This window comes from Sorex araneus, chromosome 4 (genome assembly GCF_027595985.1).
Source record: "Sorex araneus isolate mSorAra2 chromosome 4, mSorAra2.pri, whole genome shotgun sequence".
Taxonomy (NCBI): domain Eukaryota; kingdom Metazoa; phylum Chordata; class Mammalia; order Eulipotyphla; family Soricidae; genus Sorex; species Sorex araneus.
Window position 1 is genome coordinate 217,476,282 of NC_073305.1, and position 26,813 is coordinate 217,503,094.

The following is a 26,813-nucleotide window of genomic DNA, read 5'->3' on the forward strand; positions in this document are numbered from 1 at the left end:
AGGTCCATCAGCGGCTAGACTTTTTCCATTGGTCTCAGTCTCTTTTTTTCCATCTATAAAATCAACACTCCGTGGCACTCCACTAAAGCAAAATGGGTAACGCTCCCAATGTTGTGTGGTCTGAGGTTTAAAGTTTGTTCAACTGCTTTAGAAAGTGCTTTGGGTAGGATCAGCCTCCAGAAAGATGTTCTAGGGTAGCCCGGAAAGAAGGGAGAAGAGGAAGGGAAACACACTTCTCCGCATACCTCTTAGTTGTTTGTTTGACTGCATGCAGTTTTATTCCTTTAAAACATGACTTAGAGTTGTTTTTGTTTTTGTTTTGTTTTGTTGGTTTTGTCTTGTTTTTAATACTTGGGGTATAATTCAGTGGTAGAGCATTTATCTTCCTTGTGTTCTGGGTTGGATCCCTACGCTGCAGTACTTGATAATAATAATAATAATGACGAAGAAAAGGGAAACAAAACGCAGTCTAGGGCTGACCGTCCGGCTTAGGTGGAACTCTTCATTCAATACCTACAGTTTCTGGGCGTTTGCCTTGCACGCGGCCGACCCGGGTTCGATTCCCAGCATCCCATAGGGTCCCCTGAGCCAGGAGTGACCCCTGTGCATCGCCGGGTGTGACCCAAAACAAAAGAAAAAGAAAAAAAAAAAGACCTACAGTTTCCAACGGGCAGCCGGAATTTAGAGGTGAATCAACGCCGATCTTCCCCGACCACCCACTACGAAACATTTCTACTTTCCAGTCCCCCCTCACCTTTTTATTTAATTTTTTTACTGGTAAACTGAGTCCCAAGACGGTAGCGCGAGACCCTCACCTCAACTCCCGGCTGGGAGGTGCAGTGACCCCGGCGGTTTCGGGAGTAGTTTTCCACGCAGCCGACTCCGGCTCGGGAAGGGGGCGGTTTCCCCAGAGCCAATTAGATTTGAAGAGGGGCGGAGCTCCAAACCCGGAAAGCGGCTCCGAGGCCCGCCCCCCAGGAAGGCTCGGGCCAATGGCGACGAGCCGGGCCCCGCCCCTGGGAAGGCTCGGGCCAATGGGGGCGTTCAGGGCCCCGCCCCCCCACCTCCCCTGGGGCTCGGGCCAATGGCGGCGAGGCGGTTCCCGCCCCGCCCCCCTTCCCCCCGCCCGGAGGGCTCGGGCCAATGAGCGCGGACGCCGAGCGGACCAATGAGCGCTGGGCGGCCCCGGGGGCGGGGCCGGGAGCACCGCCCCGAGGGCGACGCGGCGGCCGCAGCGATGGGCGCTGGGCCTGCGGGGCTGCGGAGGGGGCTCGAGGACCGACCGCACCGGGCGGGCGACGCCGCCGCCGCCGCCGCCGCCTGGACGGACCCTCGACGCTGAGCGGCGCCGCGCTCCCCGCCGGAGCAGCCGGGGGCCCGCGAGTGCGAGCCGGGAGCCCCGGGCAGCCGGGCAGCCGCCGGTCACTCGACAGCGGGGACCCGTCGGAGCGGGCGGCGGCTCGGGGGACTCCGGAGCGCCATCTGCAGCCGGGGGTGGCGGGGGGCCGAGCGGCCAGCGCCGGGGGCCAGCGCGGGCGGCCCTGGATGGCCGAGTGGCCCCGCCGTCGCCGGCCGCCCGGGCGCCGCAGCGGCTGAGCCGGGCCGGAGCGCGGGGCCGGGGTCGCCGCCGCCGCCGCCGCCCCCCGCATGCCCGGCGCCCGGGTCGCGGCCCACCTGGACGCGCTGGGCCCCCTGGTCCCCTCCGCGCCGCCGCCCTCTATGTTCTACGTGGGGCTGTTCTTCGTCAACGTGCTCATCCTCTACTACGCCTTCCTCATGGAGTACATCGTCCTCAACGTGGGCCTCGTCTTCCTGCCCGAGGACATGGACCAGGCGCTCGTGGACCTCGGCGTGCTCTCGGACCCCGGCTCGGGCCTCTACGAGACCGACTCGGAGCTGGACGTCCTCGACGGCTACCTGGAGTAGCCCCGGCCGCCGCCGCGGGGGGGGCGCCGCCGCGCCCGGAATGGGACCCCCCAGGCGAAGCCCTCTCCGGCCCCCCGCCCCCAGGCCTGTAAGTGCGCGCGTCCCCCCGGGCGGGCTGGGTTAGGGGCTGCCGGAGATGGGGACCCCCTCCTCCTTCCGGCCACCCCCTTGCAGGTCCTTGCGGCCCGGCCGGCCGCCAGGAAGAGCCCGACCTGTTTCAGGTTTTTAGCAGGGGGGCGCGGAAAAGTTTTCCCCCTGCCGGGGCACCGACCAGGGGAGGGGGCAGGCCGGCGCGGGCCCTTGGGGGCCGTGGGCTGCGCCTCCGGCCACGGCTAATGGAAAAAGCCTTCGCGCCCCGGATCCTTTTAAGGCGAAGCCTGCAGCTCCTCCCCCATCCTCAGCCGGGCTCGGTGGTGACCTTGGCATTTGGGGGGTGGTTGGAAGGAGCCGGGCTGGGAGGGATCCCGGGGGGCAGGGAGCCAGGCACGGACCCCCTCCCTTTGGCCCGTGCCCGGGGGGCCCGGTGGGCGCAGGGAGTGAGGGCTCCCGCCCAGGCAGTGATGGGCAAAAACTCCTCCGGGCCTGTGCTGGCCGCTGCCAGGGTGCGGGGCGGGAGGTCGGGTACCCTGGGCAGCTCCAGCCTGCGGTGGGGCGTGGGGGCTGCCCTCAGCCCCCCAGGGTGGCACCGTATTTATGCCCCTTCCCCCCACCCCCCAACCCAGGGGTTGCTGGCTGGGAGCTTTGGGCCCAGCCCCACTGCTGTCGGAGCCGGGCCGGAGCTGGGATAGGAAGGTCCAGGCAGGAGAGAAACTTGCCAAGAAGAGAAACAGGGAGGGAGGGAGGGCTGAGAGGGGCTCCTGGGCTGAGCCCCCCACCCCCCCGCTGAGGCAGTGATGGCTAAGGGCCCCTGTTGGAAAACAGGCTCTGATCCATCTGCCCAAGCACACCCCTGTCCTTCGCTGCCAAGAGGGGCACAGTCAGGGCCAGGTGGGGCAGGGCAGGACCTGCTGGCCGGGCGCTTGGGGGCGGGTGGCCCGCGGAGGGGCCGACAGAGGGGTTCCCGTAAGGAGAACCAGAGCTTTGGCCAGAGCCACGCATGGGCCAGGCTGCAGCCCGCCCCGAGCCAGCTCTGTCTGCCACGGGCGCGGGGGGAAGGATGCCGGCAGAGCCCGAGAGACGGGAGCACTGACCGGGAAGGACCACAGAGTCCGGGGTGCTGTGAAGACCCCAAAGAAGGACGGGGCGCCCCCCAGTCTGTTCCCTGAGCAGCGCCCCGAGCCCCGGAGGGGCCTGGTGAAGGGCTTGGAGTGAGCAGAAGAGAGGAAGGGGCCGGTGCTTCAGCTGGGTGGTCAGAGACGGTCACCCCAGCCTCAGACGGAGTGGCCGGTTGGGGGAGGGGGCTGGGCAGACCCCAAGGGTGGTTGGAGGCCACGGTTTGAGGCCGGGGAAGCCCTGTTCATGTCCCCCTCGGTGGAGACGGCTGTGAGCAGAGTCCTGGGGCCATGCCGGCTCGGGACTGTTCATTTGCCCCGTCCAGCGGGACCCGAGGCCAGCTGGAGGCTGGGTTCGCCCAGAGGGAGAAGCCCCTTCTGAGCCCCCAGGCCCCTGCGGGCCCTTCAGAGCCCGTCCCGGGTCTCAATCCCGGCTCCCGCCCTGGAGACCGAGTCCCTGTGAGGCCAGTCCCTGCCCGCAGAGCAGGACGGGGCAGGGCGGCTGCTCCTTCTTCCCTCACACCGACACTCCCCCTCCAGCGAGGCCCACACTGGCCGCGAGCACTGAGCACACACAGGAGCTGTGTCTCGGGGACACCCTGGCACGGTTCAGGGGGACGGGGCTGTGGCTGGGAAGCCACCGGCCACCGCTGGCCACCCTGGGCCCAAACCAGCGGGAGGAAAGTCTGGGCCCCCGGAACCCGGCCCCGCCTCAGGGCGCGCCTGCCACGGATGCCCGGGGCGGGTCGGCGGGTCACGCTCTTCTCCCCTCCTTCTCCCGCACACACGCTCATGTGACACGCTCGTGCGCCCCACAAAGCCGGGCCAGGAAGCGCCTGCCTGCTCAGAGGGGGTGGGGTGCCCCTGGCTGTGGGCAGGGCGGCGCAGGGGACAGCGCCAGCTCCCACCGCGTGATTCAGTTCCTCGCGGAGGCAAGACTGATTCGTGTCGTGCCGAGCAGGGACCCTCGTTCCCAGTGGCCTGGGGCAGGCCCTGTCCCAGGCTGACCCGGGCCTGGGCCTCCCTGCGCTTCTGTCTCCCTGCCTGGGGGTTTGTTTTGTTTGGGGGCCACACCCGGCGATGCTCAGGGGTTACTCCTGGCTCTGCACTCAGGAATCTCTCCTGGCGGTGCTCGGGGGACCCTCGGGGATGTCTGGGGATCGAACCCGGGTCAGCCGCGTGCAAGGCAAGCGCCCTCCCCTCTGCTATTGCTCCAGCCCCAGGTGTCCCCCTCCTTAAAGGCCCCCCCCCAAACACTCACGTGCTGGGTCCTTGCAGAGCCCCGGCTCCGAGCTTTTCTGGTCACTGTTTCCGGGAGCAGGAGTGGGGCCCGGCTGTCCCCTTCTCGGGGTGCAGGTCGCGGTACCAGCCCCGGAGCCAGGGAGCCTTAAGCCAGGCAGGTCGCTCGGCCAGATTGATTTGTCCCAGTGCCTCAGGCGGGCGCCGCCTGCCAGCTTCCCCTGGCATGGGGCCGGGCGCAGGGAGCCGGGCTCCGCCGGGCCGGAGACAGGAGACGGCGGGTGGCACCGCAGTGTTGGCGTGGCCGGGGGGGACCGGGTGTGTGGACCTAAGGGTCCCCAGAGCCCCCTGCGGCACCGCCGTCCCCAGACCCACCTTCCCAGGTCACCCGTGTCGTCAGCTGGACGTGTCCCTGCCCTGCTCCAGACCTTCATGGGCTCGGGGGGCAGGTTGGCTGTGGAAGTGGGGGGGCGTCATCCAGGTGAGAATCAGGTGACCTCCACAGGCCATGGCTGCCACTTTTTTTTCTCTTTTTGGGTCACCCAGTGATGCTCAGGGGTTCCTCCTGGCTCTGCTCTCAGGAATCACTCCTGGCGGTGCTTGGGGGACCCTATGGGATGCTGGGAATCAAACTCGGTTCGGCTGTGTGCAATAAATGCCTCCCCGCTGTGCTGTCGCTCCAGCCCTGGCTGCCCCTCTGAAAGGTGACCCCTGACTGGGTCTCAGCCCCACTCCCAAACTGGAGGCTGCTTCCTGGAGACCCCCTCCGCAACTCTGGGGTGGCGTCTGTGGGTAGGACCCAGAGGGCTGCTCTCAAGGTGACTGTTGGGGCAGGTCCCATCAGCGCCCTCAAAAACAGAGATGCCCAGACCCAGAGGGGGTGTTTAGGCCTGGGGACCCCCACTGAACTTCAGGGGTGCAGGCTGTGGGCGTCTGCACACACAGACACAGACACACATCACACACACACACACACACACACACATCACACACACACACACACACACACACACACACACACACACACACACACACACACACACACACACACACACACACACACACACACTGGCCAAAATTTTCCCAAGAGTTCAAGTCCAGAACTTTGGAGCATGGCCCTCAGCTGGGCTGGCATTTCCTCTGAGAGGAGGGTCAGAGGGGGAGCCTTTGGCAGGGGGGCCACAGAGGGGGGCCGTGGGAGGGCTGGGGACGGCTTCGGGAGCGTGGGGGCAGCTGGCAGGGTTTCTGCCCGTCTCCCACCGGGCAGTTACTTGCCCCCTCTCCCTTCAGAGGTAGGGCCGCTGGCTTGAGCGTTTTGCTCTCTGAAATGCAGTTTTTATTTTCAGGAGGGGGAGGGAGGGCGCCACATCCAGCAGTGCTCAGGGGACCGTCCGTGGCGTGGGGGTGAAACCCAGTAGGGCCAGCTGCCTGCAGGGCAAGCCCCCCGTTCCCCCCCGGCCCCGTCTCCCCGAGCCCTGTGGACGCGGGTCTTAGGGTCTTAGGGTCTGGAAAGGTAAGCCCGCATGCCTGGGCGGGGATAAAAATAGTGACCGCCAAAGCCGTTAGCTCCGCTGACCACTGAAGCACAGGGGCTTGGGCGGCCGGACCCCAGCTCACACGGGTGCCGAGGGCCAGAGTGACGGTACGCCGAGGGCATCTGCCTGGCATGTGACGGGCCTGGGTTTGATCCCTGACACCGGGAGGATCCCCCAAGCCCTGCCAAGAGTGAGCCCTGAGCACAGAGCCAGGAGTCAGCCCTGAGCACAGAGCCAGGAGTCAGCCCTGAGGGCCTCGGGGTGCCCCCCCCGCCCGACACACCGCATCACCGAGGACCGGAAGTGCCCCCACTCTGGCTCCGTCCCCCCCAGCCCCAGTGTTTAAGACTCTGCCGGGCCCCTGCGCCTGCCGCCCCCAGGCCTGCTAGTCGCCCGCCGTGACCCTCAGTGCCGGCTGTGCCCACACCTTGGGCAGGAGGCCCCGCCCCCAGCCTCAGTTTCCTCTCTGGGAGCCTGGTGCCAGCCCGTGACGGGAAGGCAGGTGGACTCAGCCCTTCTGGGGAGCGGCTGTGACGCTGAGGGCCGGTCAGATGGGGGAGGCAGCCTTCCTCCTCCTCCTCCCCGGAGCCGCTGTCCTGGGGGCGTCTACTCGGGCAGCGTCCCAGAGGCTGACGCCGAGTCCTCCCGGAGTCCTCCCTCTGGGATGCCGCAGCCCCAGCCCGGGGTGCCAGGGACTGTTTCCGCCCCCCCCCACACAGGGCGGGCCCCATTCCTGGGATTCCTGCCTGGCGGGGTGTCAGAAACAGCCGCCCCGCCCGGCATCGCCCTGGCTTCCCCTGAGCGTCACCCCAGGAAGCAGGCGGGAGCCGAGGCACCCCCCCCACCCCCACCCCCCACCTCTGCAGGTCCCGGGCACCAGGCCTGTCCACACCCCCACACAGCCCGGCCAGGTCGGGCCTCACGGAGCCTGGGCCCGGGCCGGCCCCGCGCTTGCAGGAGGAGCCCAGAGGGAACTCAGCTTTATCCAGAGACCACCCCCCCCGCCAGCGCTGCCCCCACACCCCCACGGGCAGCTGCTTCCTTCCCAGCCACCTCTGCCTCTTGGGGACAGCCCAGCTACCCTGTCCAGCTCCAGGGCGCGGCCCGCAGTCCCACCCAGAGACAGGAAGGGGGTGGGGGGGCGGAGGACCCATACTGGTGCCCCAGGCCCCCCCCCCAGACGCTTCTCAGCCCTGGGGGCTTCGGACGCCCCCGCGGACGGGGATGAACTGCAGCAGTGGGGGCAGATCTTAAAACTTTGGGCCCAGACCTGGTCGGTGCCACTTGGCCTGCGTGAGCTCCGTGGCCTTGTACCCGTGCTGAGCCCCCCTGAGCCCTCCTGGGCCCCCGAGATGGGTCCCTGTGGAGATGACAGGCTGGAGAGTCTCACACTGGCTGCCCCGGCTTCTCCCCCAGGCTGGACTTGCCGTGAGACGAGCTCGGGGGACAGCTCGGAGGGGAGGCCCCAGGCCCGGCCCTCAGCCGTGTCTCTGGCTTGCTGTGGGACAGGGCGGCTTGAGGCCCTCCCGGGCCCTCCCCTCTCACGCCTGTCCCGGCCTCCCCGACCATGACGCGTCTCCGTGCTGTACGGCTCCTCGCCTGGCTGCTTTCCGGAGACCATGGGGACGGGGCCGGGGGTTCATCTGTTCCCGCCCTAAGGAAAACCAGCTCCGGGGCCCCCATTAGAAGCTTCCCCCCCCCCACCCAGGCCAGAGCGACAGCATGGCGGGGAGGGCGTTTGCCTTGCACGCGGCCGACCCGGGTTCGAGCCCCAGCACCCCAGAGGGTCCCCCGAGCACCGCCAGGTGTGATTCCTGAGTGCAGAGCCAGGAGGAACCCCTGTGCATCACCAGGTGTGACCCAAATAGCAAAAAAAAAAAAAAGAAGAAGCTGGCCCCCCAGACCAGCACTTGGGACAGAAGCAGCCGGGCACCCGCTGGTGGGGACGGGGGTCCTGGGTGTGCCCTGGGCAGTGGGACAGGGGGCCGGGTGTTCCCGGCTGGTGGCAGCTCCCACACGTCAGAGGTTGTCCCGGGTGGGTGGGACCTGCTCGGGTGCACAGGGAGGCCTGGCAGAGAGCAGACCCTGGGCCAGGAAGAGGCTCACCGGGGCAGACACCCCGCCCCCACCCGCCTGCACAGAGACGGGAACTGGGGGTCCTGGTGTCTGAACCAGGGGGCGCTCTGGCCGAGGCTTCCTAGGTGGCTGTGGCGCCTGTTCTGGGTGAGCACGGGAGACCCCTGAGTGCTTCTCCCTGTCCCCTCTCGGTGGGCAGCTGTCCCCGCCAGGGAAGCCGCTCAGCCAGCCCAGGGCCTTAAGGAATACGACAAATTGAGTTAAAAAATAAGAAGAGTCGGGGCTGGAGCGATAGCACAGCGGGTAGGGCGTTTGCCTCTGACGCGGCCGACCCGGGTCCGATTCCCAGCATCCCATATAGCCCCCTGAGTACCGCCAGGGGTAATTCCTGAGTGCAGAGCCGGGAGTAACCCCTGAGCATCGCCAGGTGTGAACCCCCCAAAAAAAGAAAGAAGAGACGAGGGGTCGTGAATAGAAATGATAGGACTGTCTCCAGCCTGGGTCTGGGGTCCCCAAGAGGCAGAGTCCCCCTGTAGAGCGTGCTGAGGCCTGCCCCCACCCCCGCCAGCGGAAAGCGGCCGGTCAGCGTGTCCATCCCAGTAACGCCCCCTCTCTTCCTCCCCCCAGGCCTGCTCTCCTCAAAAGCTTCGTGCCAACAGAGGGGCTCCTGTCCGGAGCTGGGGACAGAGACGCAGAGACTGAGCTTTCGCCGGGGTGGCCAGACCCTCTCCGGGCCGCCCCGAGACCGCCCCCGCCGCCCGCAGGGATGTTTACAGGCCGCCCGGCTCCTCGCCCCCCTGCACTCGCCCCGGAGAGGACTTGCCGAGCTCGGGGCCGCCTCCCCCCACGCCAAGCCCCTCCCCGCCATGCCTGACGCCAGGGCCAGCCTGAGCTAGTGCCCCCCCCCCCGCCTGCCCCGCCAGCCTCGAGACCCAGGGGGCCGCTGAGAAGGAGGGTGGGCGTCTGGGGGGTGGGCCCAGCCAGCCCCCTTCACTTCAGACCTCGTGTCGCCTCTGGTCCTCCTCCCCGGCCGCCGCCCCTCTGCCCGGGAGGGTCGGGAGACCAGGGGCGCAGATACTTGACTCTGTAAAGCAATACTGAGGGGCGCCTCTCCCATTAAAGAGCATATGCAACACCCGTCCTGCCTGGGCCTGCGGGAGGGGGGCCCCCGGGGCCCTCGCGCCAGCCCCCAGGGAGGCGCTGAGACTCCCCCCACTGACTTCAGGCCGGGGGTCCCGACCCCGCCCCTCGCGGCTTCTCCCTCCCTACACCAGGGCCGCCCTGGACCCGGCATCTCCAGGTCCCGTCACCTCGCCCCCCTCCTGGGCGGCCAGACACACACAGGTCAGCTCTGTGACGGGGCACGGTGCCAGGCGACTGCGTGTGGCCTCGGGGCCTCCGTGCAGTGCCCAGACTGTGCCGCCGCCCAGGTGCCCAGGGAGCCGGGCTCTCTCCCCCTCCTCTCCTCCTCCTCTTTCCTTTCCTCTCTCCGTGTTTTTCAACGGAAGCGTCGCCATCTCCGGAGTGTCGACCGAGTTTCAGACGCGAGTGTCCACTTCCCTGCCCGTGTCCGCAGCGCCCTCCCGCCCTCTCCCTTTCCCTGCGCTGCCCAGAGCTCCCGGTGTGGCCCGACCTTGCCCAGAAGCCTCTTCCCTGGGGCGCCATGTGGGGGCTGCGCCTTCAGGGCCTTGCCGGACACCCACTGGCCGCAGGGACGCAGCGACGCGCCTGACCGCCCAGGACGAGACATGTCAGCCGAGTGGCCAAAGGCCGGGAAGGGAGGGCGGCCGGGGGGTGCTGGGATCACCAGGGGGGCTGGCGGACCTCCCCAGGAGCTGACCTTTAACCTCAGGGGGTCGCCCTTCGGGGGCCTGGGAGAAGTATCCAGGGAGAGCGAGAGTGACCCAGCTCCCTCCAGGCCACCCTGGAGCAGGGCCGTGTCCAGGCCCATCCCACAGGCCGGGAGGCTGAGGTCCAGGGAAGCCGTGTGCCCGAGGACGTGCTCTCGCTGGCCCCAGCCAGCCCTTAGAGGCGTTTGCTGAGGAGCGCGCTGGGCATACAGCAGCCGCTGTCACCTCGTGCCAGCAGCGGAGGGTGGGGAGGGGAGTAGGGGCACGGCCAACTGGCTGAAACCACCTTCTTCCCCCGGTGGCCCCCAAGCGGCCTGTTTTGGCCCGTCCCCCACTGCCGGGCAGCAGCTGTCAGAGTCGGCCTGAGAGGGGCCGTGGTGTGGGGTGCCCGGGACTCGGGACGAACTCGGGCTGCAGCCTCTCCGAGGGGGGGGCGCCGAGGCAAGGAGACCCCCGCCCCCGGCTCTGGGGCCTCACGCGAGGGGCCCAGCGGGCAGCTCTGCGGGGGCCCAGCCCCTCCTGCTGACAGGACAGCGGGGGGCCCACAATGAGCTCCAGGCTCCGGCCTCACTGACCCAGGTGGGGGCCGTCCCAGGGACCCCCCGGGAAGCCCAGGGGAGACCCTCCGGGTGCATGTAGATCAACGTGCACACACGTGTTCCTGTGAGTGTGCGCGAGCGTGTTTGTGTGTGTGTGTGTGTGTGTGTGTGTGTGTGTGTGTACGTGTGTGCGCAGTGCAGGGAGGAGCAATGCCCCAAAGGCCAGAGAGGCCAGCGGTGACGGTGTGGGACGCCACAGGCCGCTCCGTGAGGTGACGGACCCGCTGCGTCACCCCTGAGGGCGCTACGGGGCCCAAGGCCCTGCCAGATGCACCGGGAACCTGAGGGCTGATGTCTGTGCGTCTGTGTGTGTGCGTGTGTATCTGTGTGTCTGTCTGTGTTCGTATGTCTGATGTCTGTGTGTCTGTGTATGTGTCTGTGTATGTCTGTGTATGTGTACATCTGTGTGTCTACGTGTCTGTATGTCTGTGTGTGTCTGTATGACTGTGCCTATGTGTGTATCTGTGTGTCTGTATGTCTGTGTGCCTGTATGCGTTCATGTCTATGTCTATGTGTCCGTGTGTCTGTGTGTATGTCTGTATGTCTGTGTGGCTGTATGTGTGCATGTCTGTATGTCTGTATGTCGTGTGTCTGTGTGTGTCTGTACATGTGCATATATGTCTGTATTTCTGTGTATATGTCTGTGTGTGTATATTTCTGTGTGTGTGTGTGTGTTTGGGGTCACACTGTTCTGTGCTCAGGAGTGATTTGTGGCAGAGCTCAGGAGACCCGATGCAATGCCGGGTATCGAACCCAGGGCCGCGTGCATGCAGGGCACAGACTCTACCTCTGAGCCGCCGCCCGCAGCCGCCTGCTGGACCCCGAGGCACAGGCAGAGCCTGTCCTGCTGACCCCGGGTGCGGGCAGGCAGTAACCGTGGCCCCGGCACGGGCGCTGTCTGGGTGGGCTCTGGTGCCTGCGGTCGGCGGGGCCCCAGGAAGCCGGCGGGAGTCGGGGCGGGAATCAGACTCAGACACAGAGCTGCGAGACGCCCGAAGGCGTCAGAGATGTAGTGCTGAGATACAGGCCCCGCGGGACACGGGTGTCCTGGGCACCCGGCCGGCCGGCCGGCCTTGCAAATCGTGAGTCTGTGGACAGAGGCAGCTGCACTAGCAGGTCGCAGACGGGGGGAGTCCCCGGGGGTCCCCTTAGCCGAGCGCGCCCAGTCAGGCTGGCTCCGTCCCTGGCCAGCTCCTGCCTCGTCCCCAAGCTCCAGGCAATGCCTCGGGGCGCCTGGGAAGGGGTGGCCTTGGCCACCAGGGGAGCAGCTGTCCGTCCATCCATCTGTCCATCCTTCCGTCTGTCCATCTGGGCCGCAGGCGACGGAACCAGACTGGGCCCTTCCTGCTTCCGGCAGGTGCCCTGACCGGGCGGTGCTGAGTCAGCCAACAGCCAGCCAAGGGCCCGCGTGCTCCAGAGAAGATGCTGGGGGGGCGGGGAGAGAGGGGTGGTCATGAGGGGGTGGGGGCAGCTGGACGTCCCCTGACGGTGGGGCTGAGGCTAAGTAGGGAAGGGCTGGGAGGAGGGAGGCAGCGGCACAGAGTTTGGGGGACAGTGTCTGGGCCCCTGGAGGGAGGCTGGGGGGCCCAGCTCCTGCCCTGCCCACCAGCAGGGGGCCCCGGGCGGAAGTGGCCACGGGAACGGCCTCCAGCCCTCCAGGGGAGAGCTGCCCAGAGTGGAGGGCCGGGGTGTGTGCAACCCCCGAGTCCCCACTCCAGGCCCCCCTAAGTGGGGACCATCAGGCCCACACAGCACGGGGGCGGGGAGGGTCCCCCAGTTTCTACCTGCTGCCCCCGCCACTGTCTCTGGGTGTGAGGCCCCAGGCCCCCACGGCCTCCCCTCTCCGGCGCCACTCACCTCGTCCCTGTCCTACCGGGGTCACCTCAGGCTGATCCGGGAGTCGAGCAGCTGCAAGTGCTCCTGGACGCCGAAGGGGATGGTGGGGGTCCACAGCCTGCAGGGGGAGGGCCGTGGGGAGTGGGTTCACGCCACGCGGGACTCGGGTCCTGAGGCCTGCGTCTGCCGTTTACTTTTTTGGGGGGTGGGGCACACCCAGCAGGGCGTGGCGTGCTGGGCAGTGAATCCAGATAGACCGCATGCAAGGCCAATGCCTGACCCACTGGTTCTATCTCTCCGGCCCCCGCTGCTGACTTTGGCTGTGTGACCTCAAAAAAGATTAACCAACCTCTCAGTGCTTCATTCTCCTCATCTGTGAAAAGGGCTAATTGAGAGCCAGGCCCTTAGAAGAATCCAAGGATTCGGTATGTGGAAGTACTTTGGCAGGGCTGGAGTGATAGTACAGCAGGGAGGGCGTTTGCCTTACACGTGGCCAACCCGGGTTCGATTCCCAGCAGCCATATGGTCCCCTGAGCCCATTCCTGAGTGTAAGGCCTGGAGTAACCCCTGTGCATTTCTGGGTGTGACCCAAAAAGCAAAAAAAAAAAAAAAAAGTGCTTTGGAACAGAGTAAAGTGTATTAGGCCTCAGACTCATGGTGATAGGAAAAACGGGTAAACGTGAAACATCTGCAATTGCCAATTTTGGGGCTGGAGCGATAGCACAGCGGGGAGGGCGTTTGTCTTGCACGCGACCGACCCCGGTTTGATTCCCAGCATCCCATAGGGTCCCCTGAGCACCGCCAGGGGTGATTCCTGAGTGCAGAGCCAGGAGTAACCCCTGTGCATCGCCGGGTGTGACCCAAAAAGCAAAAAAAAAAAGAAAATTGCCAGTTTTGTCATTAAAACGTGTTGAGGGAGGGGCTGGGTTGCGGGCTCAGGCGGCAAAGCCCCGGGCATGCGTGCAGGAGACCTGGGCTCGCTCTCTGGCATGGCCAAAACAAACAGGGGCGAAGGGGGGAAGACCAAAAGGAAGGAGGCTAAGTAGTTTCAGGTGATGCGGGGTGCTGGCCCGCCCGCGCGCGCGCCCCCTGGTGGCCGGGACTTACGCCAGCCTCTTCACCTGCGGGCTCTTCCTCAGGCTGGCGGCCAGCCGCTGCGCGCCCGACGCCGTGAACTTGTTGTACTGGACGCTGAGGACAGAGGTCGGCGCTCAGGACCCGCCAGTGCTAGCCGGAGGCCGGAAGGAGACCCGGCACCACCCCGCAGGCCCCCCCCCGGCCCTCCCCCCTCTAACTCACTCCAGCTCCTGCAGGGTCCCCATCTCGGGCAGCACGTGGGCCAGGCTCTGGGCGCCCTTGTCGCTGATGCAGTTGTTGTACAAGCTGCGGGAAAGAGGGGTCAGCCGGGCTCACCGGCCCCGCCTCTGTGCCGCTGCTTCTCCCGGGCCAGGGCCTGGGCGTGGGGAGGGCAGCTGGCCCCAGAGGAAGGGACACTCTGGCTCAGGCTCCAGCCCTGGTGCCTTCACGAGCCACGTTCCCGCCACGTGGGGCACTGGGACACTGTGGGGAGGGGCCCGTGGGGGGCGGGGTCCTTCTCACGCGGGCTCTGCGGGGCGGGCACGCCTGGCGGTGCTTTGGGGGTCATGCAGTGCCAGGGCTGAGCTGTGGCTATGGGGGCTGGGGGCCGGTCCGTGGCGTCGAGGGGGCAGAGGCGCCCAGAGTCCGCAGGGCCAGGCTGCGTGGAAGCCAGAGCCGGGCTCAGGGGCCCCTGGGTGCCCTCCGGCCAAGCTGGCTCTAATTTCAGGGCTGCGGCTTGGCCGTTGGCCGTGACTCCATTCCAGGCCCAAGCCAGGGCCGGTGGGAACGCAGAGGGTCTACACTGCAGCCAAGAGGATTCAGGCCCCGTAGGCTCCAAGTTCTCGGCCCCTACCAGTGCCCCAATGGTAAAACAGGGCGGGAAGCCCTGGAAGGCAAGAGGTGCTATGCCGAAACTCGCCAGGAGGTGGCAGTGTAGACCCGGCAGGGTCAGCTGAGAACCCAGCGCAGGGGACCCCGGAAAAAGCTCATCCGGCCAGTCCCTGGGGAGTTTTTTCACATTTTCCAGATGACTCAATGTTCTCAGGATGACCGAGCGACTTGGCTAAGTGTCCCCCCCAGGTCCTGCTATCGGCCTCTTGTCGGGGCATCACCAACCCTGGGGGGTGGGAGGTGCACCCCCCAGCTAGCCTCAGCCCCCCACCACCCGCCTGAGCCCCGCTCACCTCAGTCTGAGAAGGGAGGTGGCCAGGGCGGGCAGCGCCTCGGCCAGCTTGCAGGCGCCCACGTCAGTGATGCTGTTCTGGGACAGGCTGTGGGGTCACGGGGAGGAGGCATGGTGAGGGGAGCACAGCGAGGGGAGCACAGTAAGGGGAGCATGGCGATGGGAGTACAGTGAGGGGACATGCTGAGGGGAGCATGGTTGGGGGAGCACGGTGAGGGGAGCACGGTGAGGGGACTGTTCCTTCCCTACCCACACCTCCTGCCCCCGCAGCCAGCTAGGAAACACTCCTTTGACAGGAGCTGGGAATCCGGGAACCCCTGTGCTAGCACTGGGGTGCAGTGTTAAATGCACAGTAGGTGCTCAATAAACGTGGGGTTTTTTTTGTTTTTTTTTTTGCTTTTTGGGTCACACTCAATGACGCACAGGGGTTCCTCCTGGCTTATGCACTCAGGAATTACTCCTGATGGTGCTGGGGGGGACCCTATGGGATGCCGGGGATTGAACCCGGGTCGGCCACGTGCAAGGCAAATGCCCTCCCCACCGTGCTATCACTCGGGCCCCAGAGCTCAATAAACATGGCCGTGAACAAGGAAGGGAGGGGAAGGAGAGCGGAGGGAAGGACAGGGGGAGGCAGAGCCGGAGGGGGCCGGGGAGGGAGGCAAACCTAGTGTGTCCAGTGGTGACTGGAGCAGCAACACCCCAAGCCAGGACCGAGGGGACGTGGGTGCAAATCGCACCAGTGGGTCACAGGAAAGAAATAAGGTCAGGATGGGGCCGGGGTAGGGGAAAGGGGGAGAAACTGCCCAGAGCGAGACGAATGCCAGGGAGGATCCCTAAGTGAGTCGTGGCCAATCCAGGGGCTGTTTCAGCCGCGCCACAGAGAAACGTGGGCAGATTCTGACAGCATCGCCTGGCTGAGCAGACGAGCACGTCGCTGCTCGTTGGGGTATATCTAATATATATATTATATATAATAATTATGTAGCACTGTCGTCCCGTTGTTCATCGATTTGCTCGAGCGGGCACCAGTCACGTCTCCATTGTGAAACTTGTTACTGTTTTTGGCATATCGAATATGCCACGAGTAGCTTGCCAGGCTCTGCCGTGCCGGCGGGATACTCTCGGTAGCTTGCCGGGCTCTCCGAGAGGGACGGGGGAATCGAACCTGGGTCGGCTGCGTGCAAGGCAAACGCCCTACCCTCTGTACTATCGCTCCAGTCCTATAATAATTATGTATTATGCATAATATTATATCTCTTTCTCAAAACCTCAAGCAATTAAATGTTTAAAATGTCCCATTTTTGGGGCTGGAGCAATAGCATAGCGGGTAGGGCGTTTGCTTTGCACGCGGTCGACCCAGGTTCGATTCCCAGCATCCCATATGGTCCCCTGAGCACCACCAGGAGTAATTCCTGAGTGCAGAGCCAGGAGTAACCCCTGTGCATTGCCGGGTGTGACCCAAAAAGCAAAAATATATATATATATAAAATAAAATAAAATGTCCTATATTGACAATCATGTTTTACTGATAAATCTTAATCTACTATTTCCCACCCCTACGCGTTTGCCTTGCACGTGGCCAACCCAGGTTTGATTCCTCCGTCCCTCTCGGAGAGCCCGGCAAGCTACCAAGAGTGTCCTGCCTGCACGGCAGAGCCTGGCAAGCTCCCCGTGGCATATTCGATATGCCAAAACAGTAACAATAAGTCTCACAATGGAGACGTTACTGGTGCCCGCTCGAGCAAATATGAACAACGGGATGACAGTGCGACAGTGCTACCCACGTGTCTGTAACCTCTCAGTGAGCATCGCTGGCTCTCACTGCTGCCTCCTTTGCAGCAAAGGGGTTATGTGTGAGTTCACTTTTTGACTGTGTCTTTTTGCTAGAAGATGCCCAAGAACTGGGATATGTCCTAAAATCTGGGTCTTCAGGCCTAAAAATGGTGTCTTCTCTTGGTACATGATTCTTAAATATTAATTAAGAAATGACTTGTAGAGGGTCTGGAGCAATAGCACATCGGGGAGGGCGTTTGCCTTGCATGCGGCCGATCCAGGTTCGATTCCCAGCATCCCATAGGGTCCCCTGAGCACCACCAGGGATAATTCCTGAGTGCAGAGCCAGGAGTAACCCCTGTGCAGAGCCAGGTGTGACCCAAAAAGCAAAAAAAAAAAAAAAAAAAAAAAGACTTGTAGAGGGGCTGGAGCAATAGCACAGCGGGTAGGGCATTTGCCTTGCATGCGGCTGACCCGGGTTCGATTCCTAGCATCCCATATGGTCCCCTGAGCACCACCAGAGGTAATTCCTGAGTGCAAAGCCAGGAGTAACCCCTGTGCATCGCCAGATGTGACCCAAAAAGAAAAAAAAGAAAAACAAAGAAATGACTGGTAGAATAGATGGTAAAGAAATGAGTAAGGGCTGGAGCGATAGCACAGCGGGGAGGGCTTTTGCCTTGTAAGCGGCCAACCAGGGTTCGATCCCCAGCATCCCATAAGGTCCCCCAAGTACCGCCAGGAGTAATTTCTGAGTGCAGATCCAGGAGGAACCCCTGAGGATCGCTGGGTGTGACCCCCCCAAAAAATGAGTGAGTAAATGAATTAATTGGGTGGATGGATGGATGGATGGATGGATGGATGGATGGATGGATGGATGGATGGATGGATGGATGGGTGGGTGGGTGGATGGGTGGAAGCATAGATGGGTAGATGGATGCATTGATGGATCTATGCATGGATGGATGGGTGGATGTTTGGGTGAATGAATGAATGAATGAGCAGATGGATAACTTGGTGAATGATTGGGTCGATGGATGGGCGATTAACAGTTGGATGATTGGGTGAATGGCTGGCCAACTGGATAGAAATAATGGAGTAGAAAGATCAATGAATGAGTGATGGCTGAGCGGACAGGTGAGTGGATGGATGGATGACTGAATGGGTGACAGGAGTGAGTGAAGGGCGGCAGGGATGACCGGATGAGGAGTGATTACCTAGGCCATGACTGGGTCAGTGGCGGAGTGGACGAGCGAGCGTGTGAACGAGAGGGGGGAGTGGGAGGGTGGGCCCACTCACTTGAGCGTCTCCAGGGCCTTCAGCTGGGGGAAGGTGGCCGAGAGCAGAGTGACACCATTGTCCCCGATCTTGTTCTCACTCAGCGAGTCCAGGCTGTGGTTTGAATCAGACGGTGCAGGGGTGCGCGGGGGCGGGGGAGAGCGGACACATCAGCCAGTACCCCCGAGACAGTCTCCCCTCCCCCCAACTCCTCCCACACACGGTCCCCAAAGGCCAACTAGGACACCAGGCTCAGACTCCCAAGGGACTCGCGTCTCCCGGTACTGTTTCTGGAGAGTTCCAGGAATTCGGACAACTTCCTGAGCCCCTGAGGACCAACTGCCCGGGGGTTCCTGCCTCCCTGTGCCTCGGGGGTCTGCTGGGGGGGCGGCTGGGATGCCCCCTGGATGGGGAGAGCTCAAAGTTGCCATAGGAAGGATCAGTGTTTTCACTATGGGGGTCCCCGGCAGGCGGCAGAGATGGGGAGGGCAGAGGGCAGAGGGCAGAGGCCAGCAGCAGGGCGGGGGTCCCGGGCCCCCTACTCACTCCAGGTGCTGCAGGGAGGAGAAGGCCTCCAGGATCCCGGCCAGCGTGGGGAAGGCCCGGGGGCCCAGCACGGGGCCCAGCCTGGGAGACAAAGAGGAAACAGTCAAGACCCCGGGAGGGGCGGGTGGGGCACAGAGGCCGAGGCCCCTTTCCACCCCTGGGTGCCTGCCCACCCGCCCTCTCCCCCTGGGCCCCCGAAGCCCCCAGACAAACCAGCTTCATCTCCAGTGGGGGGCTGATCCTCACTCTGACACCCCAGAAAAGTGGGTCCGGAGGCTGGCCCCCGTCCCCGTGACCCAGGGGGCAGAGCTCCAGGGATCTGAGCTCAGAGCCCTCCGAGAGGAGGGGAAACTGAGGCACAGGGCACCAGCCATCCGGGCTGAGAGTGCACAGACGGGGGAGGGCTGGTGGGCTCTGGAGTGGGGGTTGGCGACGCCCCCTGAGCTGCCTTCTCTGTCCAGAAACCTGCTGCTCTGGTCTTTCCGGGCTCAGGGGTGGGGAGGCCTGAAGGGGGGAGGCGGGTCTGGCCTGAGATGGGTCCCCGCCACCGCCCTGCCACCTCCAGCACCACCCAGGGCGGCGCCAGTGGGCCCCGACTGTGCCTGACCATTGGGCCATCAGGCCCCAAGTGCCAACTGAGGGACCTGGGGAGAGGCGCCGGGTCCCCACGTGCCACCGTGGGGGCGGATCTAACGGAAATGAAGGAGGCGCGTGGCCTTGGCAGAGCCCAGGCGCCAGTGGACACGCCTGAGACCCAAGAAACTGGCAGGAGCTAAGGGCCGCGGGGGCTGCGGCTGAGAGGGTCCCCGTGAGCACCGTCGGGGGATGCGAGGGCGCGGGGCGGGGGGCACAGAGCTGGGCAGCAGCACCGTGGGCACAAGGCCGAGCCCCTGCGTCCCCGCCGTGTGCCTGAGCCTGGAACGCGGCCAGGACGGAGCAGGAAGCGGGTGGGCCCCGAGCAGGGGGTCCCCGATGACCAGCCGAGCCCCTGCACGGTGTGAGCGGCCGGGCCTGGCAGCCCCCGCTTCCAGCCCCCCCAGAGCACTGCCCGGGCCCTTCCTGCCCCCCCACCCCGTTCCGGGCTGTTCCACCCCACAGGTGCTGTTCCCCAGAGCTGCTCCCACCCTGGGCTCGGGGCTTTTCAGGCTGAAAATACTCCCGGGCCTGAGGTTCCGGCGAGGCCTGACTGTCCCCGCCCGCTTCCCCTTCGCCCCTGCACGCCGGTTTCCATCCCGAATAAGAAACCTGTGGGTTCTGCGGGGTCACACGGGGGTGGGAGGGGGTGGGGGGAGCGTCGGATCGGGAGGGCCAGACAGCAGTGGGTGGCGAGCTGTGGGCCTGGGGCCTCCCAGAGCCCCCCGGTTCCCCCGAGTGTAAACTGGGGGTGATCCTGGGCCCGGCAGGCACCGGCTCCGCCTCCCCAGGGGGTTTCAAAGCCCCGAGAAGCTCCACGCACAGATTCAACCTGTGTCTTTGTCTGGGGGCAGAGCTGGGCTCAGCGGACAGCCGGACAGACAGACAGACGGACAGACAGACGGACAGACAGACAGACAGATGGGCAGACAGATGGACAGACAGACAGACAGATGGGCAGACAGATGGACAGACAGACGGCTGGACGAACAGACAGACAGACAGATGGACGGACAGACAGACGGACGGACAGTCGATCAGACAGACGGACAGACGGATGGACAGACGGACGGACAGACAGACGAACAGACAGACGGACAGTCGGACAGACAGACAGACAGACGGACAGATGGACAGATGGATGGACAGACAGACAGATAGTGGACAGGTGGACGGACAGACAGACGGACAGAGGGACAGACAGACGGACAGATAGACGGACAGACAGACAGACGAACAGACAGATGGACAGACAGACAGACAGATAGACGGACAGATGGACAGACAGACAGATGGACAGACAGATGGACGGACAGACAGACAGATGGACGGACAGACAGACATGCCGCCTGAGTGCCTGCACCTGTTGGGGGAGCTGGTGGTGACCCCCAGAGGGACTCCCCAGGCTCCCGGGGTGTGGGTGTCCCGCCCGTGTGCTGAGCCTCGCTGCTGTCCCCCCGGGGCACCCAGGCCGGTGCTGCGCCTCTTGGTCATGGCCCAGCTGGGCCCCCAGGCCCCGCCGCTGTCCCCCGCCCCCATCTCTGGCAGCTCTGGCCACACCCGGGTGCCGATGGCCCCTGTCAGCCTGGGGCTGGGGCTCTGCCTGCGCATCAGACTCTCGGGGCAGAATCGGACCCTCCCCAGCCCGAGGGTACTCGGCGGAGGGTGCTCGGCTCTGCGCTGCCCTGCTAGGTAGCTCCTGGAGCGCCCCCCCGGTGGGGGGAGTCCCTGTTCTGAGCCTCAGGTGGGAGGGGCCTGGGCACCCCTGCTCTGGGGGTCTGAGGCGGCCTGGAGGGGGAGTTACGTGGGGAAATCCTCAGGCCAGCTGTGGACACACACACGAGCGGGCACGGGGACAGGTGCTGCATCCGTGGTGCGTTGGGGAAGCCCCCGTGGGGTGCGCAGGGGGGCGTCCTCCAAAGACAGCCCCCCGCCCCCTCGGAGAACCTTCTCCCTCCTCAGCCTCCCACTCCCTCCAGGCTGATGCCTTCTGTGCCTCTCGACTCCTCCGTCACCTCCTCCGGGAGGCTCCCCCCGCCTGCCCGCAGCTGCCCTCTCCCCGCCCCTGAGCTGGGGGAGGACAGGGTAGGGATGGCTCCGGGGGTGCCCGCCCCGTGCTGCTGGAGACAACAGCGTGTGGCACCCCAGCAAGCACCCCCGCCCCGACTTACGCAAACTCCAGCTTCCTCAGGTCCCGGACGGCCGGGAGCTCCCCGAACACGGCGTCCCCGGGGGTCCCCCTGGCCCTGCAGGGAACGGCGGTGTTAGCGGGGGTTGGGGTCCTGCCGTCTCTGAGCCCGACCGCCCCCCCCCCAGACCCTCTCCCTGAGGCCAAGGCCGGACCAAGCCCCAGGGGGCGGCGGGGGCGGGAGGACGAGCTACAGGTGGGGACACCCGCCCCTCTCTCCCCTCCCCTCCCTCCCCTCCCCCCTCACCTCTGCAGCTGCACCAGGTCCCTCAGGTCCTCCACGTCCTTCTGGGACTCGGCCTTGAAGGGCTGGATGGTGAGCTTGTCCTTAGCCGCCTGCAGCAGCCCCGACTGCCCCTTCGGCCACAGCGACCGCCACAGCCCCACCGCGTCGCTCAAGGCAGCCCTGGGGGGCGGGGGGAGGGCCTCAGAGCGGGGGTGGTGGAGGGCGGGCCATGCGTGCCTCCTGCAGGAAGCCCTCCCGGACCACTCCCGTCTCCATCCCTTCTTTCCCTGCACCCCTCTCACCCTCCTGCTCCCCAAAGACTGACTTTCCTTTTTTTTTTCCTTGGCTACCAGGAATCTATCTCAGAGCTAAATTCTTTTGTTGTTGTTGTTGTTGCTGTTGTTGTGGCACACCCAGGAGTGCTCAGAGCTTACTCCTGGCTCTGTGCTCTCTGTCTCCGGAATCACTCCTGGTGGGGCTCAAGGGGCCTCAGGGGGATGGAAGCGGGGTGGGCCGTGTGCAAGGCCAGCGCCCTCCCCACTGGACCATCTCTCCGGCCCTCGCTGCTGAGCCTTGATGGAGCCACCGTGGTGGTGGTGTCGGGTCCCCCGGCCTGGGTAAGGCGGGTCCCGGGGCAGGTCCACCCGCCTCTACTTTAAAGGTGGGGGTGAAGGGGCTGGAGCAATAGCACAGCAGGTAGGGCGTTTGCCTTGCACCCGGCCGACCCTGGTTCGATTCCCAGCATCCCATATGATTCCCAGCATCCCATATGATTCCCAGCATCCCATATGGTCCCCTGAGCACCACCAAGAGTAATTCCTGAGTTCATGAGCCAGGAGTAATCCCTGTGCATCGCCGGGTGTGACCCAAACCCCCCCCCCCAAAAAAAATAATAAAGGTGGGGGTGAAGGGACCGAGCGGGTTGTGGGGCTTCACTGAACCCAGCAGGTGAAGGATGGGAGCAGGAAGAGGCCCTGGAGGGTCAAGAGGGGCTGGGATAGGGTCAGAGTCAAGGTCTGGGCTCAGGGGACCCTGTGGGATGCCGAAGATTGAACCCAGGTCAGCCGCGTGCAAGGCCAGCGCCTTAAGCACCGTACTGTCCCTCTGGCCCGATCTATTTTCTTTAAGAAAGTTTTGTGTGTGCCAAGCCCAACAGTGCTCGCGGCTACTCCTGGCTCTGTGCTCCAGCAGCACCTGGAGACCCTGAGGTGCCGGCAATCACCAGAGCCCTGGCACGAAAGCTCAGTCCTTTGGGACAGTGGCCGGGCGGCCTGGATCTAACCATGAAAAAAAGGGGGGGGGGGAGGCTGGAGCAATAGCACAGCGGGGAGGGCGTTTGCCTTGCACGTGGCCAACCCAGGTTTGATTCCCAGCATCCCATAGGGTCCCCAGAGCACCGCCAGGGGTGATTCCTGAGTGCATGAGCCAGGAGCAACCACTGAGTATCGCTGGGTGTGACCCAAAAAGCAAAAGAAAAAAAAAAAGAAGGAAAGAGAGAAAGAAAGGAAGGGAAGAAGAGAAGGAAGGAAGGAAGGGAGGAAGGAAGAAAGGAAGGAAGGAAGGAAGGAAGGAAGGAAGGAAGGAAGGAAGGAAGGAAGGAAGGAAGGAAGGAAGGAAAGGAGGAAGGAAGGAAGGAAAGAAGGAAGGAAGGGAGGAAGGAAGGAAGGAAGGAAGGAAGGAAGGAAGGAAGGAAGGAAGGAAGGAAGGAAGAAAGGAAGGAAAAAGGAAGAAAAGAAGGAAGGAAACTGGGGCTTGATGAGAAGAAGATGGAAAACAAATTCAAATCCGGGTCTCTCGCCCTTGACCAGGGGTGGACAGGAAGAGGCTGCCCCGCCCCGCCTGTGGGCCCCGGGACCAGCCGCCGTCCCCCTCTCTGAGCCTCGCCCGCCTCATCAGCCCCCGAGGGCCCTGAGACCCTCTGCCCGGGCTCCTGCCCCCACCTGACGGAGGAGACGCAGCTGAGTCCCACGAGGGTGGCCAGGCCGGGGGGGTCGATGCCCGTGCTGCGGACGTCCAGGGCGAAGTCGCGGCCGGCGGCCTCCAGGGCGCGGGCCAGCACGTGCACGTCGGGGGGCGCGAGGCGGGTGCCCGGGAAGCAGAGGCGGGCGGGGAGCCCGTGCAGCGCGTGCTGCCAGATGCCGGGGTCCTCGGCCTCGTGGGCACAGTGCAGCAGCTCCAGGAGCCGCCCGGCAGGCAGCAGGCCCGGCTGCAGCCGCCTCAGGTACCGGCTCAGCATCTTCTGCTTCCGGCTGCTCACGGCGGCCGCCACGGGCCCCACCAGGGCCGCCAGGGCGGGCGGCCGGAAGACCAGCCCGGCCAGGAATCGGGGCACGGCCTCCAGCCAGTTGTCGTAGGGCCGTTTCTTCCTCGGGGTCAGGGCCAGGTACTGCGGCAGCTCCTTGTCCTTGACCTGGGGGCTCCGGGCCAGCCACACGGCCGCCAGGAAGCACTGCAGGAGGAAGCTGGGGAAGGCCAGCTCGGCCTCCCCGGAGTCCGGCACGGGCCGCAGCAGCCCCGCGGCCCCCGCCCAGGCCCTCAGCTCGGCGGACGGGACCTGGCCGGCCTGCAGGGTGCTGTGATGCTGGCGGCCCAGCTCCCAGGCCAGCCTGGCCAGGTCCTCCAGGGCCCTTGGCGGGCTGCCGCGGGCCGCCGGGCCCAGCAGCCCCACGAAGAGTCCAGTGAGCGTGGACGGCAGTGGGCCGGCCTCCCCCGCCCGCCCCACGCAGGTCTCCGCAAGCCGGCACACGGCCCGGCACGCCGCAGGGGTGCGGCAGTGGCCGAGCAGGAAGGGGTGAGCGTGAAGGAGCCGCAGGGCCTCGTCCTGGAGCTCGGGCCTGTCCAGGCGCTCCCAGTGGCGCCGCACATAGGCCTCGGCCTGCCGGGCCGAGAAGCCGGCCACCTCGAACAGGGCGTCGGCCTTGCCGAGGCTGAGGGCCAGGCGGCCGCGGGGGCCGGGCGGCCAGGAGCACGGTGCAGCCGCGCAGCAGCTTGCGCTGGAAGAGGCCGGCCAGCAGGGCCCGCGGGGAGCAGGGCTCCGTCCCACGCGTGTCCGCCCGCCCCGTGGGGGGGTCCCGTCCTGGGCTTCCAGCTCTTCGAACGCGTCCAAGATGAGCAGGACGCGGTGCGGCTGCCTCAGGACGTGGGCCAGGACCTCGGCGTCCAGCGGCCCCGCGGCCGCGAGGGACAGCAGGTCCTGCAGGCGGCAGGGGTCCCCCAGACGATCCACGCAGTGGCCACGGAGGAGGAAGACGAAGTCGTACTGGGGCAGCTGGCCGCCGGCCCAGGCGCGGGCCACGCTCCGCACCCACAGGCTCTTCCCCTGGCCGGCCCTGCCCAGCACGGCGATGACCTGCGTGTCCTGGGGCCGCCGGCGGGCCCCGGGGGCCAGCAGGATAGCCGCCAGCCCCCCGCGGGCCGGCCGCCGCTCTGTCCAGTCCAGGACGGCCAGCTCCCGCTCCTGGCTCTTGATGCTGCTCCTCTCCAGCTGTGCCCTCACCAGGTCCACCTCCACCAGGAAGTCCTCCGGGCCCAGGGGCTCGGCCTGGTACTTGTCCCGCAGTGAGCGCTGGAACCGCTCCACACTCTCTGCAGAGGTCAAGGGGGTGGGGGAGGTTACGCGCGGCAGGACCGGCCACCAGGAGGGCACCTGGGGGCCTGTCCAGCTTTTTCATCTACTTATATGGCGTCCACCAGAGACCTTTTCTGTTGTTGCTTTTTGCTTTTTGGGTCACACCTGGAGATGCACAGGGGTGACTCCTGGCTCTGCACTCAGGAATTACTCCTGGCGGTGCTGGGGGGACCCTATGGGATGCTGGGAATCGAACCCGGGTCAGCCGTGAGCAAGGCAAATGCCCTGCCCACTGTGCTATTGCTCGGACCCTGGGAGCCGTCTTTACCAGCAGCCTCATTCGCTTAGCCAGGCATCCATCCGTCTGTCCGTCCACCACCCAACCATCCATCCGTCTGTCCACCCACCAGCTCATCTATCCATCCAGTCATCCATCTGTCCATCCATCCACCTGCCCATTCACAGGCTCATCCATCCACCCATCCGTCCACTCACCTTTCCATCTGCTGGTCCATTTGTCCATCCGTCCATCCACCCATCAGCACGCTCACTCATCTTTTCCTCCACCCTCCACCCCTGCCTTCGCTCCCAAGCCCGCTGTCCGTCTGCAGGGATGCAGTGAGTTGAGATCGGGGGTGCTGGGAGACCCGCCGAGCGTGCACAAGGCCCCCAGTCTGATTGCTGAGGGCCTACGCCCCGCCCCCAGCACCACAGGGGGTCGCCCTGGAGGGCCCCCCCAAGTCCATGCAAGGTCCAGGTGGCCAGATATCCCTGGGAGTGGCGCGCGGGTGCTCAATTGCACCCCACCAAGGATCATAGGGGAGCAGAACCCGTGTGTCTGGGTTCGAGTCCTAGTCCTGCCACGGGTGGGTCTGAGTACACCCCCCATGCCTCAGTTTCCTCCTGTGAGTCAAAGCAGGGCTGGCTGCAATGCCAGTGACTGGAGATGGTGAAAGTGCTCAGGAGTCCCCTGGGGCGGAGCAGGGCGTCCTTTGGGTCACTCTTCTCCGCAGCCTCATTTCTCCGCGCTCTCCCCTTCTCTCATGCTGGCTCCCGCCTGCCAGTCCCTCCCTCCCCCCCCCTACTCCTCGGTCCTTTCTAGCAAACACCTCCCGGGGTTCTGGAGAAACGTGCCCATAGTGGAAACATTTGTCTTTTTCGCAGGGGGACTGGGTCGTGCCCAGCCATGCTCAGAGGCTCTTCTTGGCTCTGTGCTCTGTGCTCTGGGCAGGGGTGACCCCTGGCGGTGCCCGGGACTGAGCCGGGCAGCTGCTTTCGAGGCGAACACCCAGACCACAAACTCTTTCCAGCCCCTCATAAACATTTCCCAAGGGAGAGAGGCCGAGTGGGTGTTAGAATCGAGTAAGTAAATGAACAGCAGAGAGAGCTAAGGAAGCAGGGTGCTGTTGAAAGAAGTTAAGAAATAACCAGGGGGGCTGGAGCCATAGCACGGCGGGGAGGGCGTTTGCCTTGCACGTGGCCGACCCAGGTTCAAATCCCAGCATCCCATAGGGTCCCCTGAGCACCACCAGGAGTGATTCCTGAGTGCAGAGTCAGGAGGAACCCCTGAGCATTGCTGGGTGTGACCCAAAAAGAAAAAAAATAAACGGACAAGGAAATGACACAGAGCACAGGAGGGTCACTAGACCACCCTTGACCTCAGAGCATAGGGAGGAGGAGAGAGAAGGAAAGAAATTGAGAGAGGAGGCAAGGAGAGAAAGGGAAAATAGGGGTGGGGGGTCCAGGGCTCGTTACACCCGGGATGTGGAAATGGTGCATTTCTAGACCCAAAGCACAGACTCAACTGAAACCAAGACGCTCAAACCACAAACACCTAATCTTTAAAACATGCCTGTCAAGGTGGTGGGGGAGGGGGAGGAACGGGCAGGGGAAAGAAGGGGGGAGGGTGCAGGAGGGATCAGGGAACACTGGGGGAGGGAAGCTGACACTGGTGGTGGGGTTGCTGTTGGAATAATGTGTGCCTGGGACTCATCTATCAGTCGCTTTGTAAATCACAGCCCTAATCAGCTTGAAAATAAAGAACGGGGCCAAAGAGATAGCACAGTGGGTAA

General features: G+C 64.7%; 2 protein-coding genes across 2 annotated transcripts in view; one reads left to right on the forward strand and one right to left on the reverse strand.

Annotated features, from left to right (window-relative positions):
• The first annotated feature begins 1,636 nt into the window (after positions 1-1,636).
• On the forward strand, positions 1,637-9,124 carry DEXI (Dexi homolog). The gene is made up of 2 exons (XM_055137050.1): positions 1,637-2,014; positions 8,615-9,124. The coding sequence occupies exon 1, from the start codon at positions 1,648-1,650 to the stop codon at positions 1,924-1,926; it is 279 nt and encodes a 92-aa protein (XP_054993025.1). The 5' UTR covers positions 1,637-1,647; the 3' UTR covers positions 1,927-2,014; positions 8,615-9,124.
• A 2,797-nt stretch (positions 9,125-11,921) lies between these two features.
• The window catches only part of CIITA (class II major histocompatibility complex transactivator), a 28,317-nt gene continuing 13,425 nt past the window's right edge, over positions 11,922-26,813 (reverse strand). The window contains 11 exon segments of the mRNA XM_055137049.1: positions 11,922-12,390; positions 13,380-13,463; positions 13,572-13,655; positions 14,534-14,620; positions 17,602-17,694; positions 18,127-18,207; positions 20,931-21,005; positions 21,195-21,353; positions 23,114-24,123; positions 24,125-24,243; positions 24,246-24,758. Coding sequence (XP_054993024.1) covers positions 12,315-12,390; positions 13,380-13,463; positions 13,572-13,655; positions 14,534-14,620; positions 17,602-17,694; positions 18,127-18,207; positions 20,931-21,005; positions 21,195-21,353; positions 23,114-24,123; positions 24,125-24,243; positions 24,246-24,758 — 2,381 coding nt within the window. The 3' untranslated portion in view covers positions 11,922-12,314.

Excerpts from the sequence above, each read along its gene's own strand:
- DEXI (XM_055137050.1), top strand. The coding sequence starts at position 1,648 with ATGCCCGGCGCCCGGGTCGCGGCCCACCTGGACGCGCTGGGCCCCCTG.